The following is an 18,159-nucleotide window of genomic DNA, read 5'->3' on the forward strand; positions in this document are numbered from 1 at the left end:
CCAAAAAAAAGAGAATGAGAATAAAGAACAAGGGGAAAAGTCTTGCCCATTTGAAGAAAAGACACCGGAAAAAAAGGGAAATCATCAGAAAAAGAAACCAATAAAAAGTGACGAGTGCAGAAGGAGGCGGAAGCCTCCCGTCTGATGATGATGCGGGCTAAGACGGCTGGAAAAGACTACAAAGAATAAGGAATTGCCTTTTGATGTGTAAAACTATTCTAGTATTGTGTTTTGACCCTCTATTTTTTGGACAATCATAAATACACTCCCATATTTCTTTTATAATCACTTTTACAACTTTAACTTTTGTATTTTGTACGTATAAACCTTAATTTTATTCAATAATTTCCCTCTTAAAAAGTTTGAAACTCATTAACGTGCTTTTGAACTTTAGATTCTAGACTTGACCCTAAATTGTTTCAATATATATATATATATATATATATATATATATATATATATAAACTAGACCACAAAAACTTATCAAATTATATTTCTAGTCTCAATTTGTACAATGTTTTGAATGAATTCTTCATATTAGTTATAAACTCACCAAATATGTCAAGTTAAGGTGTAATTTTATATATTATTTAATTTTTATAAATAATTAAAATATATTTATCACGTCTTTATGGCATCATTTGGTAGGATCTCAAACTAATCGGTCAAATCCATTGACTCCTGACACCTAAATTCAACTAACCCATTGTCCGATCCAAGTTTAAATTCATAGTGTGAAAAATAAGGCTTATTTTGTTAAGAAATTAATTACTGCTATCCTACTCTCTTTCACATACTTAAAAACCAATTTCTTTGTTTTATTTTTGCTTTTATGGATACTTTTAATTTACTTTAACAAAATCCTCAAATTACTTAATTTAGTTCACAATTTTACCAATATAATCATAATTCACCCATAATATGTGAGAATGCCTACAATCATAGGAACTTAAAGCTTCGTTTTCAATATTTCAGCTTATCATTTAAATGGTTTATCCATTGTTACGTACTTTCTACTAATATCTAACCATAATATTACCTTTACCAAGAAAAGAAATCAAGAAACATGCAATTTCAAGGGGCTTCACCCCAAGTAAAGGAAAAACACCATACTTTTTAACACCTCCACAGCTCGACCTTATAAAAACGACCTAGACTGTACCTTGCTCCTATAAACATCTATACCGTGGAAAAGTTGATTTTTGAGCTCATAACGTGGAGTTCATGTAAGGATTCACCGATATGCACAAGTAAATTAAATAAATAATAAAATGGTATAATTTGTACAAACTAACAAGGATACCCGTATCTGATACGCATACTTACAACCACCTTGGATAGATACAGTAAATTACAAAATGGCCCATGGTTCATGGATTTGGGCCTTCCTTTATCTGCTTCTAGCTCATCTGACCCTCCCACTTCTCACCTATAAACATTAAGGTATGCTCTGCCTGTCACATTCCCTGCAGGTATTAAAATCTGGTAAATTTTAACATCTTCATACTTTCTCTCTCAGCAGCTTGAGATACATAAGAGCTAATTGCATCAGGCTACAACTTTTGAGATATTACAGATATATTTGGCATCATGAGCTAGTTGTACCACTATCAGATGAATTGTCATCTAGGATAATATCTGCAGGGTCTCCAATCCATGGCCTTCCTTCTCTCCACTTAAACTTAATCCTCAATTTTCCATTTGCATCCACCCCAACTACCTCACCTCTACTTGCATGCGTTTCCATCCCCCATCCCCATCGAGGAGTCACCAGCCCTTCTTTGATCCTCACCTTGTCACCCACTTTAAATGGTTTCACCTTTTCCATTTCCCACACCTTGCAAAGCCACAGCCTTTCCATGAAGCAGAATGCCACCCACAGATCTTCATCTTCTATTCGGTGCACCACCCCAATGCTTGAATGGCAAACTTCTCCCCAATGATGTGTTGGGCTAGATACTGTTGCTTTAACTCTAACCCAGTTCCCTATGCACAATTCGTCTTCCTCCACATGATCAACTTCTGAAGGATCCAATGCCCAAGATTTGGAACCAGCAGGTGCGTAAATTCTCAACTTGCCATCTGCATCGATAGATGTTATGGTACCAACACTAGAATGGTTGTGTCCAGACCACCCAAACCTTGGCTGCTTCACTGTGTTCTTAACCCTGATGCGCTGCCCAACAAGAAGCTTGCTAACTCTTTCCAGATCTGTAATATGACCTACCCACTGGTCCTGTTCTCCACAAAATCCAACAAAAACATTTCCATCCCATTCATTTCCTTCACATCCAATCCCTTGAACCACTCCAATGCTGCCTGGCACAATAGACTTCCAGGAACTAGCTTGTTCTCTCAATTTGACCCACTCTCCAACATCAAACATTTGCTCTATTTCAAGATCTGCTGGATCCCCTCTCCATAATCCCTGCAAACCAAAGAATACCACCCTTACTTCTCCATCTGCATTAACACAAGTTATAACACCCCGAGAATCTATCTGAGCCCCTCTCCATCCCCATCTTGGTTCAACTAATCCAACTCGGAATCTGACATGCTGTCCAACTTTAAATCCTTGTACCTTTTCAACATCTGAATAATGAGTGATCCACTTTCCTTTCCGGAAACAGCAAGCTAGTTCCAAATATCCCGTCTCCTGTACACTATGCACAACTGCTAAGCTATCTTTCCCAATACTGTTCCAGTCATAGCTTGGTCTTACACCCAATGTTGGCTTTGACCGTACCCAATCACCTACCTCAAAACCTGAAAGCCGTTCAGCATCTCCAGGAGAAACTTTCCACAAATGATGTCTCCCAGTGACTTTAACCTGATAGTCAAACAAAATAAATAAATTAAAAAACAAAAAAAAACAACAAATCAGCAACTCACCAATACTGTAAATCAAAGCCCAAAAGAAGTTCCAGCAGCTAGACAATATAACCAGTTTTTGTTTCTTCTAAGATGGTTGCACCCCCAAAGAGAACGCAAAACTTCAATTACATATTACATGGTCCACTGAAGGAAAAGTGAAAACACAAGCTGATAGAACAACAGAATGGAAAAGAAAACTGGTACCTACTTGAGAATAATTCTTTCAATTATCTCTTCCTGCCTAATTAAATTATTTAATAAAGAGATCCTCATCCCAGCTCTGGAGGGTAGCAAACATGGAATTTAATAATTATCTAATACTAGAAAAGCTATAAATAAAGCAGAGGAATTAAGACAAGCAAATCATGCTTACATTGATGCACCACCTGATATAATCAGCAAAACAACAAAGCCAACACCGTGAAAAACAAATCCCAAGCAGCTAGAGAATATAATCAATTTTGTTTCATCTAAAATAGTTGCACACTCAAAGACATTGCAAAACTCCAATTAGATATTCCTGTCTTTGAAGGAAAAATGGAAGTAAAGTGAAAACACAAGCTGATAGAACAAAAGAATGTAAAAGTAAGAAAACCAGTTCCTACTTGAGAAAACTTCTTTCAATTGCTTCTTTTCCTTTGCTAAAATTATTTAATAAAGAGATCCTCATACCAGCATCAGAGGGCACCAACCATGTAATTTAACCCTTATCGAAAACTAGAAAAGCCGTGGATAAAGTTGAGGAAGGAAAATAGAGGAAAATAGACAAGCAAATCATGCTTACATTTAAAGTGCCATCCATGTCAATTCTTGCAATTTTTCCAACTGTGGCTGGCGTCTCATTTGACCACCCAAGCCGAGGCTGAGTAACTGATGGCATCACATGGATATCTTGTCCAACTTCGAAAGGGAGAACCTTCTCCACATCTGTCACTGAACAGCAAAAAGGTTTGCTCCTGAAGCAAAAAGCAATTCCTACATCACCATCCTCTTCCAAACTATGAATTACACCAATGCTGGTCCTGTTTATATCCTCCCATCCATATTTAGGGGAGGACACTGAAGCTTTTACTCTAACCCAATCTCCGACCTTCATGTAAAAACAAAGATACAGGGTAAAAGTACTTATTAATTGTATCTGGAAGGCATGATCAGTAAAAGGAAACAGCTAATTATTACCTTAAAATCTTCAACCTTTTCCATGTCTGAAGGATCAGCCTGCCATGGGATAGGTCTGTTGGGGATTTCTATTATTAAAAGGCCATCACTTTCTACGTCGGATATCTTTCCAACGCTATGATGAGTTTCTCCACCCCAAGCATATCTTGGCTCAGCTACAGACCGCTTCACACAAACCCGATCACCAATCTGTAAAGTCATAACATCATCAAAAACTACCAACTGCAGAAAAAAAAAATGTGAAAGGAGAAAAGGAAAACATTTAATTGATTCAGTCAATACAATATAAATGCCCTTACTCTAAATGGTTCAACCGGTTCAACTTCCTCCGGTTCACAATGCCATGGAGTAGGTAGATAGCTTAGTTCCAATAAGAGACTGTTATCCGGTCTGATACAGTATACTACACCTACGCTTCCAGGAGTTACAGATCCTAATCCATGTTTAGCAGTGGTAAGCGATGGGCGGATACGAACCCAATCTCCAACCTTAAATTCTTCAACTCTCTCCATTTCTGCAGGGTCAGCTTTCCATCCTCTGGAAGCTCCTGGAAAACCAACGCGGAGGATCCCATCATCATCTACACAAAGAACAGTACCTATAGTATCACGTGAATGTCCCCGCCAACCAAACCTGAAACCAGATATCAAAAATACCATTAATCCACGTATTTCCCAACAAAATTGAATAGCAACAAGCCTGAAGCTCAAGCTGAAATGTACGATCAATTTTCTGATGATAGCAACAATGTAGTCCCTATCATGTTCAACCAAGTTTTAGGCAATAGAGTAATACATACCTAGTACATCAGAAAAAGTTACAGCAGTAACAGTTTGTGGATCATAACTACATCAAATAAGTTAAGAGAAATCTCCTGCTCAGTGTCAGATTAAAATACCTAGCCATTTGAAATTAATATGCCATGAAGACAATAAATTAACTACATCTATTAATATACAATTATCTCATGTCCCCTTTTAAGTTGTCAGTTTGTGCTCCTCTCCATTAACTCTACTTGTGTTAGATTTTCAGACTGGTCTTACAGTTTTTCAGCCATTGCACCACTCAAAACTCTTAAAATCCATGATACGTGCCAGACATCTCTGACACATGCTACCATCCATTTCACCTGAATGAACCATCTCAACTGCAATCACAATAAACTAAGTGCTGCTGCATCAATGAATCGTCATATTCACAGAAAACTATGAGCATGGATCTAAGAGATCACAGAACAGTTGAAAAGCCATCAAGCTAAACCCTTAAAAAAAATTGTTCACATGTTTAAATGGAGAATGATAAGAACAGGCACTGTAGTAGCCAAGAACTTGCTTCAATATTTTACATTACTAAAGAGATGTTTGTCAAATAGTCACAACACCAAAAGTTATTGAATGCTAAACACCTATCAATGCATACAATTAATTTTAGAACAGGGATCAGTTAATGAAGACCTTGGTTCTTTGACCTCTTGCTTTAGTTGTACGTGCTGTCCCCTATCCAGCGGAATCACTTTAACAACTTCATTTGCTAGTACTCGTGCTTCCCCAGAACAAAATGACACAATGAGATTGTCCTTATCTGGGACATTTTGCACAAAACCAACACTTTTATGTTTAGCTCCTTGCCACCCATATGTAGGAGCTGTAACGCTTCTCTTGAATTTTACCCAATCTCCAACTTGATAACTACATAGTATTCACAGAAACAAAATGCCGATCATCGTTTCAATAAAAAAGTGACAAAAATATGAAATAGCACTAAAAATTCAAATGACACTGATTACATTGTGGGAGACAAATGTACTCCTTTCTCCATCAGTGCCTCCATCAAATCCTCAGAAATCCATTCTCTCGGAAGAGCCTCCAAGTAGTCGCATAATGTCTTACCACTGCCAGGCACCACCAAAACATTTATATGGCAAATTCAGCAGCAAATGCCATTCTGAAAACAACATGAGTGTGGACTCCAAAATGGAGTTTTTGTTTATGTGAATCAAACCATTGAAAGGGTAAGAATTACCTATGATTCCTGGCTTCGACTGCAGCGTCAGGATACCTAAGCATTACAATGATCCACTCAAGATTTTCACGTATCATCTTTGCTACATCAGCTGCTATATGGAAGGCATTGTCACCATCATCATCCTGACATTTGACAGAACATATGAAACAGAGCACCTAAAAGTATATATGAATTGAAAGTCCAGCAAATATCGTTCACAAATATAAACTGATTGTGAAATTCTAGTAGAGTCAAATTCCCGAGTGGAAGTTGGCGGCAGGCAGCAACAAACACCAAAATTTTGAAAATTATTTACGCTCAGAAAAAAAAAAAAAGATTTGTTCCCTGCCCCTAAAAAGAAAAACAAATATCTTATTATTTAAGATAATCCTACAAAAATCTATATAGATTATTCCCTCCAATGCTTAAGTTGCGGATGAGCCACCAGCAGTACCATAGCATATTGAAATCCAGGTATAATTTTGACAGTGCAATATTACTTGCCTCATTTGCATCTATTACCAAAACCATGTTTACTCCAATAGACAAAAGGAAAGTCAATTACTTCTATTATCTTCAATTCCAGAGGTTAAAATGATAGTCAAACTACAAACAACCAGCGGCTTATCAACCACAAATTAGGAAAATTTATCTAAACAAGTCCTGTTTTGGACATCAACCATTTCAGTAGGAATTTCAGACATAAGTAAATTAAGAAGAGCTGCATCCAATTAAAAAGTTAAAGAATAAAAAAAAAAAAAAAAAAGAACCATAATCTACGAAAGATGTTAGTCTTTTTGTGCTAACAATCGTCTGCGAGATGAAATGGAATCAAGACATGCAAGATAAAAAATGCTACTTTGCTTAATGATTAGTCCATAAAGACAAGATTTCTCTGCTACTTGCTGCAGAACCATCATGCTAAGAAAGTATAATTGGAAAAATGCAGAGTATGGTAAAAACAAGAGTTTAAAAATCTTCAATGCTACACTTAATGGTGTAAAATCATCCAATTTTTTCTCAAATTACTATGTTTATTTGCCAAAAGGAACTCAGGGAAATGAACCTTGCATCGTAAAATCGAGAAAAAGTAGTGGGGGTGCTCTGTAATCCATTTGAAAGTGCTTCCTGGAAAGAGAATCCATTTTGATAAAAAGCAAGTTTTTGGAAAGTAATTTTTAGGAACCCACTACTTGAGGAAGCCCATTGTGGCAAAAGCAGCTTGCTTTCAAGGTCTTCTATGCACCATGTAAAAGATAAAGATAGCACTTAAACACCAGATAAAAAAAATTCAGATTTTGTCATTATTATGTTGTATTTTTATTTCCTTATTATGTCAAATAAGGAGTCATAATTTTACATATTAGCTACTGACTTATTTGAGATTTGATATTCAAAGATGTACATTTATTCATTATGTAAATGTCATTTACCAATGACTTAAACAATGTAAAAACCTTAAGACTAATACTTTCTAGGTAAACATTCCCCAGCAAAGCTCTTCTTAACAAAGTTCCCGATTGGCATTAAGCCTGACATGCACGTTGGGTTCTTTGAACTTTAGTACATTTTGCTGCTTCATTCCACAGTGCCACAGAAGTCAGATCTTATAAAGCTTTATGCAAGAAATACAAAACAACCTGCAGATTACAATTTGCCCCAGCAGATAAAAGCAATCCAACACATGATTTTGCACCTCTAGCCAATGCAACATGGAGAGGTATCGTATTGTGCATGTTCCTGATGTTTACATCAACTCCATCATCAAGAATTACCTAGTCAAGTATATTCACGAAAGGTATGACACGAGTTAAAAATTAGAAATATATACTCAGTAATGTCTAAATTCAGTAAATCACAATTCGATCTCAAAATACTTGGGTCAAATGCAAGAAAGGAACAAACAACATCCACATGGACCACATGTAACTGTCACCTAGCTTGCTTACATTTTTTGTTTTACTTGAATAAAATCACGATGCATACCTTGACCAACTGAACATCATTAATCATAGCTGCAGTATGCAGAGCTGTTCTTCCATGTTGGTTGTCTTCAGCTGTTGGATCTGCTCCAGCAGCTAGCAGTATCCGTACAAGTTCTCTCCCTGCTGCTAGATACAAGCATTAATCCAGTATTACAGAACTTGCATGAGATTTTTCTTGACCAAAGAAGAAAATGAAAATGAACATAACAAAATTACTTCAATTCATTTGTACCAGGTACTTAATCAAAAGAAAGGTAAATTGTAGTCTAGTTTACCAGCTTCATGTTCTTTTTTCAGGGCAGCAGCCATGCATAAAGCAGTCCCAACACGGCTTGGAATATCAATGGCATCAGCAATCTCTTCCCTGGATGCAAGCTCCACCCATCTTTTGACAATTGCTACATTCCACGTCATTATGCATAAATGCAGTGGTCTGTAAAGTAAAAAGACTTTAAATTTGCACCAGCAAATCAATAAACAATATTCTTGACATTAACATTGCAATAACATTCATCGACGTACTCAAAGATCTATTGATGCTGAATACTTATCAACATTCAGGCCTTACACCTGCTTTAACTGACTCTGTTGCATTACTTTCAACAAATTCAGTCCTATTTTAATATTCTTCTTCTTAAATGTAGAATATCAGAAAACGACTACATGTTGGCATCATAGAACCGTCTGTTGCAAATCACAAACCACACACTATAGGGATTCCAACCAGACATTTTATTCCCAATTTCTTTGCCCTTGCTAGTCTTTGTGACTCGAGAAAGCCTTCATACTCGACACCACCAGTACTTGGCTTCAATTTTGAATGATAAAACTGTCCTAACCTCAAAGCTTTTTATGCAAAAGCTATGGGTAAAGTACAACTATAAGGTAGTACGGGAAGCGGCAATCATTCAAATAAAGCCAAACACGTACAGAAACCATAGATTATTCACAGAATTCTCCTGGCAACCAGAAAAGGGTTCCTTTTAGGTTTTCTGGAAATTAAGTATATCCCTTATTGCCATGGTGAAGAATAAGTAAACTCCAGTAAGCATCTCTTTCAAGACACATGCACTATTTTGATTTAACTATCACAATTAGAATGGGAAAGACACTGATCTGCTAAGATATCATACTTAAAGTTTGAACTAATGCATTAAATCATCCTTGGATCATGACTTCAAATAAAAAACCGAAGCCAACTATCCAGCTATGATGTTTTGGCTCCTGCACATTAACAAGCACAAACCAACTAGTGGTGTGAAACATGGAATGAAAGCAAAGAAGAATCATTTCTACATACGTCAAATCTTTTGAGTTCTGAAAACTCATTGATTTACATCCTCCATTTTCCAATATCACAATAGCACACTCCGTATATTTCTTGGCAACAGCTCTATGAAGTACAGATTCACCCTCATCATCTACTGCATTTGGATTAGCCCCAGCCAATAATAACTCCTGTAATCATCCATGGAAAGATGAACCAAAACCTTGGCAATAAGCACAAAAAGCAGAAAATGTCAACGAGCAAACAACAGTCAGATGAACTTATGCGTCTTGATTTCAACATCAAGCAATGTGGGCCTATATTGAAACTATAATCTATACTGCAAAATGCACAAATTTAACGTCACAATGCATTTCTTATTCCCCTCCCTCCTACAGATAAACTTTGCTTCTTCTTTTCCACACTAGTATTATACGTAAGGCAAAGAGAAACCTACTCGCATACACTGTGGTTGGCCATGATAGGCACAAACATGGGCAACTGATGGTCCAAGGCCTTCCCTCAGTACAGATTTGACATTAGCATTCTTCTGGATGAGAGCATGGACACATTCAGGTGATCCAGCAGCTAATGCAAACACCAGCGGAGGATCACCATCTTTGTCTAGAACATCTACATTAGCCTCTTTGTACTCCAAAATTGCCTCAACAAGTTCCACACTACCCCGTCTACAAGCCAGGTGAAGAGCAGTCTGACCATCAGAATTCTGTGCTTCTAGTAAAGAACATAACAAACTACCATTCTGTCCTGATGCAGACCTGGCAAGCAACTCTCTACAGAAATTTGTAGGGGGTACAAGAATAATTAGGCAAATCTATCTCTTGATAAATTGAAGTTGAATGACAGCAAACCATGAAATTCGAAGCAAAACAAGGGAAAAGACAGTCCAAAACCAATGCAAGTAATAATAACAATATTCATGATAAAGATTGTCATCAATTGAATTTTCTAAGAGACATAAAGAGTAAAGCGGACTAACCGGACACCATTTAGATCGCCTTCAGAGACAAGCCGGTGAAGAAGGTTAGTGTTATCTTGGTGAAGATCCAAGTCAATTAAATTAGACGATTTCATTCCATTTGCCATTGGATATTTTGCCAAGTCACTACATATCAAATTGACCATACAGATCTGAGTTGACAATAAGCTGAAATGCAATAATGCATGAGATATAGATCATAAGCACATATAACAGATAAATTAAAGAGGAATTAAAACAATATTAAAGCAAGATTATCTAGTATTGTTAAACTGCAATCATACACATAGTTTAAGTATCAACATTGACTAGATACTGGTATATAAACACATCAGAGCAAATTATAAGGGGAGACAAAAAATTTCATCCCAGAGTTCCTACTTTTCAGGGCTTGCAGGAGGACTGCGAGGTATCTCTTGCAAATGATGAAGAAATGTTGCTAACATTGCACTAAAAGTTGGTCTTCTAGATGGCCGAAACTGTAAGCATTCACCGATCATCTTCCATAATTCCCTTGGAATGCCAACACCTACAACACTTGCATATTGAGGAGGTTGCTTCCGTGCCTTCACAACTGCTCTATATATTTCCTCTGCACTTAACCCAGCCCACCTGCAGAAATAGTGTGAACGAGGAATTTCCAGCAGTCATAGCCCTTAAATTGTACACATAGTAGAAGATTAATGGCAACAGTAAAGATATTCATTGACATACGGGATAGAACCAGTGCACATTTCCACCAATGTACAACCAAAGCTCCAGGCATCTGATTCTGGAGAAATGCCAATTGCATCATCCCAAAAGGGATTAAGTGATTTCTTCACAGGCTCCCATGCCTCAGGAGCAGTATAATTTGGGCTAAGCATTGTGCAATCCATGCATGAATGCACCCTTGCAGACTCACCCTCTGATCGAGCTTTCCTACATGCAGGCATTTTAAGAATTGCTGGAAGCCCATAATCAGAAACAACAGCATGACCATTTGAGTCCAGAAGAAGATTGGATGATTTGATATTCATACAAACAATGCCAGCTGCATGCAGCTCAGCCACACCACGAGCAATGTCTGCCCCGTACCTGCAGCCAGAGATGATAAGTACGTCAAGACACAATCATACGAACTACAAAACAATAGAAAAAAGATTGAAAAGTATAGTCCAAAGTCAAATATATTTCACAACCTATGAACTATAAGTTTGGTCAAAAGTCAAATATATTTCACAACCTATGAACTATAAATCCTTTGATTCATTTAGTGCGTAAATTTTTAACTCCTTGGCATGGAAAAGTTAGCTGGTTAAGTTAATTTTTTTTGAGCAAACAAAGAAGTGCTAAAGTGATAGAAGAAAATCGTCCAATTCAGTAAACCCAGCACTTGGCATGGCAAAATTAGCTGATTAAGGTAATTTTTCTGAGCGAATAAACACGTGCAACTGTGATTGAAGACAATTATCCAATTCTGAAAGCCCAAGAGGCCTAATGATCATTTAAGTTCACCCACAACCAAGATTTCCTTGAGTAGGTAAGGTCATTATCACAGAGCTATTGCAGGAACGGTTACCCGTACCACAAAAGAGATAAATTATTAGTATGTCAGTTAGAGTCAGCTACAAAGAAAATAAACTGCAGTCTAACGAACAGCCATATGAAAACCAGGCCCCATGGAACCCACCTACATCTAATTTTGATTTAACGCATAACAAGGAACAAAATGATTTGCTCTACTATAATTCTCCAACATGATTATTGTATATGATATTGTAGTAACTAATTCTGTCAATAGCTACTAAGAGAAAAATCTCTCCTACAGTCTTTTTTTTGGTAATAACTTTTTCATTAGTCAATTTTTTAGAATATGAGGATCAGAAATAAATTTTGTAAGACAACAGTCGAAGTACCAAGTGATACCCTACCTAAATTTTAAGGTCTACATAGAAACTATACTCGAAATTCATAATAGAAGATCCCTGGAAAGTTCAGTTGAAATAATCTATCAAGACTAAGAACAAAGCAGATATGTGTTACTAATTACACAATCATCCAATGACAAGCTGTAAACAATAATTGCCCTGCTGCTTTTATAGAAAATAAAGGAATTGTCTAGTGCACTAACAGTGAATAAAATAACTCAGAGCAAATGATCCATTAAATCCTTTGTTTTAAACCCTAAAGACCCTGCTTGATGCCCATGGATTGACCGTCATCGTCACAAACAGGGAAAGGTAATTTCTCTACAACTATCATATCAGATTGAAAAGGCTATAGCCAAAAGCCTGGAACTAGTTAATTTGAGCACAACTTCAAATGTATGCCTTGACCAACATGAGTTTCTTCGAAACTCCTAACCATGAAAGACATGGTTCGCCGTCGCGCATCGTGGTCACTGTTGTTCCACATCCGTCGCAATATATCGGTTGGATATCGAGTAATACACATATTATAGTACATAAAATTTTCCAAAAAATCTTAAAAAATTATTTAAAATTAAAAATATCATAAAAAGCACAATTTGAAAAAATATCCAAGTCGACTCCGAGTTGACTCGGATATTTTGGCTGATTCCATGCATCACGGATTCGAATCGGTCAATATCGGCCAAGTCAGAGCGAATCGCTGCGAATATAAAATTATCCACAATTCGAGAATCGATATCGTCCCGGTGCCCTCCATTCCGGTTATGCTGAGATGGCTAACCATGAATTCAAAGATGGTCCTAACCAACATCTATGACAAAATGAAAGGAAACACTTCCAAACCGAACTGAAAACTAAATGCCAACCTTTCACAATTCCAGTCATTTTGGAAGAACCTAGAATCCAATGCATCTGAAAGCAATTAAATAAAATTATATGCTACTATAGAACCCACAATTATCAATTCTTACGCTTTCTTTCCTTTTGCACATTTTACCACAAGGAAAGCTTTGTCCAAAATTTGGCCAAAAACAATAAGAATCATCATCACGAAAAGAAATGAGTCAACATTCAACATTCAACCCATACATCCCCATGCACAGAGCAAGAAAGATGGACAGCTACCTAAGGATTTGTTCAAGAGTGAGGCGGCCTTCGTTCCTCTGCATCTCAGTCTGCACCGACCCTTTACACCTATCCATTACTAAACCCAAACTCCCATCTTCCATCCTGGTTGCACCGTGAAACGCACACACATTCCGGCACCACATTGAGGTTTTTCTCAGCCCATCCAGTTTCCCCTGAACCCAAACTATATCCATCTCCTCCCCCACTGCCAGCTTTTTCACTGCCACTTTATGCCGGCATTTACCATTGCTCCCAACCATCACCGCCGCCCACGTTTCCACCACCGCACTCCTCCTACTAGTACTAACCCCATTAATCCTATTCCCATTCCCCTCAATCCTCCTCAGTAACTTCAGCCCTTGATGCATCCCCACCTCAATCCGCCCACTTCCGCAGCTGGTGGCAGCGTGGGCCCCCCTTCGCCGCCTTCTTGCTGCCGCTACTTCGTCATCCACCTCATCATCGTGATTATAGCTACTATGATTAGTATTACTGGTGCCAAAAGAGAAGAGTTTCCCACCCCGTTCATCCATGTCATCATCATCCTCATCCTCCTCCTCCTCCTCGCTGAAATAGTTGCTGGCGGCCGTCACAGAGGCCGAAGAGTCGTTGATCAACGCAAGGATCGCATAGTTCTTCTTCAAGGCAGTGACAGAGTTGCCGATGGTGGAGATGTGGCGGCATCTGGGGCAAGAAAGGGTGGTTTCCAGGGACGCAGAGAACATTTTAGAGAGGCAGTCCTTGCAGAAGCCATGGCCGCATTGCAGTAACAAAGGGCACCGCTCATCCTCGTTGTATCGATTTTGACACACTGTACAACAAGGAAGCCGCATAATTCAATTTGAATCAATTCAGCTTCTAAGTCTATCGAATCTAAGGATTTTTCCTCGACAAAATTGTACTAGTTTCCGTCTCAATCGAACTTTCCAATCCAACTCCAACTGAGATGAGGAGGCTAGTTTTCACGGGATTTTGGGGAAGGGGGCAGTAGATCCTTGGAAGAAAATAAGATGAAAACGAAGAAAGAGATGAAGAACAAGAAGGCATAAGCTAATGGGAAGAAAGGACTAAAATGAAAGTGGGGAAAGAAAAGCTTTTTTCGAGCTTTATTAAGGGTTTTAACGTTTTAGACTTTTTTATTAGTGATGTTTGTTGTTGATATTTATGCGTGTTTATTTGTTGTTTGTTATTTTTTTTTCTCTCTCTTTATCTTTTCTGCATTTTCTATCGCTATGGCTGAGCGACTAAGTGACCGTGCATTTCCAACTAAATGACTAGAGTAAAACTTAATACTCGTGGATATAGGCGTCAAAATGGGTAATTTGGACGAATTTGTATTAGTTAAAATGAGTAATAAATATAAGTAAATCAATCCATTTATATCCATTTATATTCATTTAATTAGATGAGTATAAATAAATAAATCAAAAAATGAGTTGGATAACTCAATTCTTCATTTATAATCTACTTATTTTAACTTTTTCTAAATTCATTTTTACAAACTAAATTATCAATTTATATCACCCTTTGCAATCATCATTAGTTTTAAATATTTACTTATAATGCTCAATATACCTAAGTACCAATTTTTTCCCATCCATGCTCTATGTCGCAAAATTACATATTATTTAACAAGTGAACAATAAGAATTTAAAATTTTGAATTAAATACTATGAAAGTTAACATAAAAATTTATTCCAAAAATTTTGAATTACTAGCATTTTGTTCATGTGTAAATTTAAAATTTTATTTTGGAAAGGTATGAAGGAGGCTAAAACTTATCATAAAATTGATAATGCTGAAAGTGAGTAAGTTAACAAACTACGAGAAAATAAAATGATAAGATAAAACCAACAAATAATAATAATAATGAAACGAAAGTAGTTACCATCATGACAAAATGAAAAATCTAAAAAAAATTAAGGAAGATATCTATTTGCGTCAAGAATGCATCAAATGTTTGTTAAGCCTAAAAATTAAAATATTCCACTATATACAAGGTTTCAACAACATTAATGCATGAAAATCTCCAACAATGAGTTCACTAATCAAAAGCAAGCCTCAAATTTCTTTTAAATGTAATTGGGTAGGGAAAGATAGGAGACTTGGAGAAAACAACTTTAAATGGGTTAATTGGATTGGTGAGTTACCTAATAATACTCATATATATAAACGAGTATAATTGGATAACCTATTTATACCCATATGTAAAAACATAAGATGCCTATATCCATCTATTCATGGGCGGGTATGAGTAAATTTAGTTAAATGGGTTTGTTTACCAGCTATACTCATGGGTATTCCACCCGATGATTAATCCAGTTAGACGATTAATAAAATTAGGGCTGTTAATGGAATCGGACCAATCCGCACTCAACCCACTCGGTCCAAAAAAAGCCCAATGAGCTTAACTTTTTATTGAGGCAGCCTGGGTTTGATCCTGAATATTAGATCCAAATTAAGTGTCAATTGAGGTTAGGCCTTATTAGGCTCAAATTCAATATAGGTCCAGCTCTTTAATTTGTATCTATATATAGTATATAATTATATATATAATATGTTCATATTTTGGCGTATATAATTATACATCTAAATATATAATACTAATGAGTTATGTGTCAAAATATATTAATATATATAAGAAATATCAAATATACAATATTATGTCAAAAGGTTAAGAACATAAGTAACAACCCAAAGTCCTGTGAATGACTCATAAACGTATAATCTGTTAGAAAATGAATAAGTAAGTTAGAAAAATTAGAAATTTTTGGAGAGAACCCTACCATACATTGGGAAAAAGATAAAACAGTTTGTAAATTAGAATTATTAAATCCTAATCTAAAAATTAGCACAACAAAAATAGAAGCTAGTAATGATGATATTAAAGAATTTGAAATGCATATACGAGATTTAAATAAATTAAAAATAATTAGGAGGAGCGAAAGTCCACATAGAAGTGCAACATTCATAGTCAAAAAACACAGTGAAATAGTTAGAGGAAAAAGTAGAATGATAATTAACTATAAAATATTAAATGATAACACTAAAGAAGAAAGTTATGATATACCAGATAAAAATCAGTTAATAAATAGAATACAATATAGATATATTTTTAGCAAATTTGATTGTAAATCAGGATTTTGGCAAGTTAGGATGCATTTAGACAGTATAGAATGGATAGCTCTTACATGTCCCTTAGGACATTTTGAATGGTTAGTAATGCCATTTGGCTTAAAAAAATGCCCCAGCAATCTTTCAAAGAAAAATGGATAGTATATTTAATAAATATAAAGATTTTGTTATAGTATGTCATAACCGCCTTTCCAGTGCCCAATCTTTCCCTGCTGAATGTCAACTCAATACAAACGAATATAATAGGCCTTTAGCTTTGCAATTTCAACTCAGTTCGATGGCCCGAAGCGGATGCTAATGGGCCCGTTGCCTGTTATGAATAGAACATATTCAAAGACGAGACTGAATCATCAAAACAAAATCAAAGGCCCTACCCTAATGCTTGTCGTGGGATTACTTGATGTAATCGTAATGATACGAAATATGGGCCGCTTATGGGCCATGTTTTGGGCTGCAAGAGATTGAATCTTTTAGTAATAGTTAGTAGTTTATTTTCTAGATTTCTATTTTATTTGCTAGGAATAAATTCGGTCCAAGACCTCATGTTGAGTTGGATCCGATTTATAAAGTCTAGGCTCACTACAACTTAAGTTGGTTAATTAGCTTTTACTGGGTTATGTTGGGCCAGCTTAAAGCCTTCATTGGATCGATTATAAGCTGACCATTAGATAGTGGATTTGAGTAGTGGAATCGGGCCAAAGGCCTAGCCTAGCCGAGTTAGGGTTTTCAAGTCACTTTAGGTTTTCAAGTTGTATGGCTATATATAGCCAAGGCAAGAGACCTTCATAAGCAGTTTTGAAGATCAATAAAATTGTGAGTTTTCACTTTTCTCTTTCTAAGAGAGTCTCTTTGAATATTTGAGAATCTTTCTCAAGTTATTCAAGTGAACTTATCAATCAAGTAATTCCTTGGTTGTGGCGTTCCTCTACCTATAGTTTGGTTCGCTAATTCATTAGGTAACGGGTGAGATAATATCAATAGTGTTCGTTATCTCGGGGATTAGATTTGGGTCAAATTTCCGCTGCTAAACCGTTGGTGATTCGTTGTCTAGATCGCGTCAAGTGAGTATCACATCAGTTGGTATCAGAGCTAGTCGACAACCACCAGGTTATATCCTTCTTTTCTTTTGTGTTTCGAGTCACATACGCTTGTTTCAAATCAGTTTGTGTGTCAATTCAAAAAAAAAAAAAAAAAAAAACTGTAGCATCGTTCTGTTCATCGCACTGTAGAGATACTGTTCATCGCACTGCACTGTAGCGATACTGTTCACTGTTCATCCCAAAAAAAATTATAACTTGTGTTTCTTTCTTATTTTGGTGTCTTGTTATATTGTTCTTGAAGTTTTGTGTTGGTTTAGAGTCAAAAAAAAAAAAAAAAAAATCCAGCCGCTAGGATTTTGTGCCGTCGTTGTGTTCTTGTATCTTGTTTCTTGCATGCAATCTGTCTTGTCATCTCTTGCTACTGTTTTGACTAGATCTTAGTCTTTTCATTGTTTTGTTGAGTCGTTCTGGTTGTGTAAAGCAACCACCAAAAGAAAAAAAAAGAAAAGAAAAGAAACACATGTAAGAGGCGAAAACAAAATTCTGGTCGCTAGTTGTTTCTTAATACCGAAGTGTTTTGAACAAGAGGGCTGGGAATATTGTTTTGTTTTGCATAAAAAGGCTGATTACAATA

At 36.4% G+C, this 18,159-nt stretch overlaps 1 protein-coding gene across 6 annotated transcripts; it reads right to left on the bottom strand.

Moving 5' to 3' along the window:
* Positions 1–1,243: 1,243 nt before the first annotated feature.
* Positions 1,244–14,485, bottom strand: LOC113732551 (E3 ubiquitin-protein ligase KEG-like). 6 transcript variants are annotated; one of them, XM_027258387.2, is made up of 16 exons: positions 13,348–14,485; positions 11,024–11,386; positions 10,691–10,921; positions 10,310–10,477; positions 9,767–10,103; positions 9,343–9,500; positions 8,318–8,475; positions 8,044–8,165; positions 7,698–7,832; positions 6,076–6,200; positions 5,840–5,944; positions 5,508–5,741; positions 4,353–4,686; positions 4,054–4,242; positions 3,659–3,964; positions 1,244–2,830 (listed from the first exon to the last, which is right to left on the bottom strand). In XM_027258387.2, the coding sequence occupies exons 1-16, from the start codon at positions 14,181–14,183 to the stop codon at positions 1,589–1,591; spliced, it is 5,043 nt and encodes a 1,680-aa protein (XP_027114188.1). In that variant the 5' UTR covers positions 14,184–14,485; the 3' UTR covers positions 1,244–1,588. The 6 variants fall into 6 exon arrangements, with proteins under 6 accessions (XP_027114188.1, XP_027114190.1, XP_027114189.1 ...); XM_027258389.2 differs by having other exon boundaries at positions 10,310–10,435; positions 13,348–14,433; XM_027258388.2 differs by having other exon boundaries at positions 8,044–8,168; positions 10,310–10,435; positions 13,348–14,320.
* Positions 14,486–18,159: the final 3,674 nt, after the last annotated feature.

The sequence above is a fragment of the Coffea arabica genome, chromosome 2e (genome assembly GCF_036785885.1).
Source record: "Coffea arabica cultivar ET-39 chromosome 2e, Coffea Arabica ET-39 HiFi, whole genome shotgun sequence".
Taxonomy (NCBI): domain Eukaryota; kingdom Viridiplantae; phylum Streptophyta; class Magnoliopsida; order Gentianales; family Rubiaceae; genus Coffea; species Coffea arabica.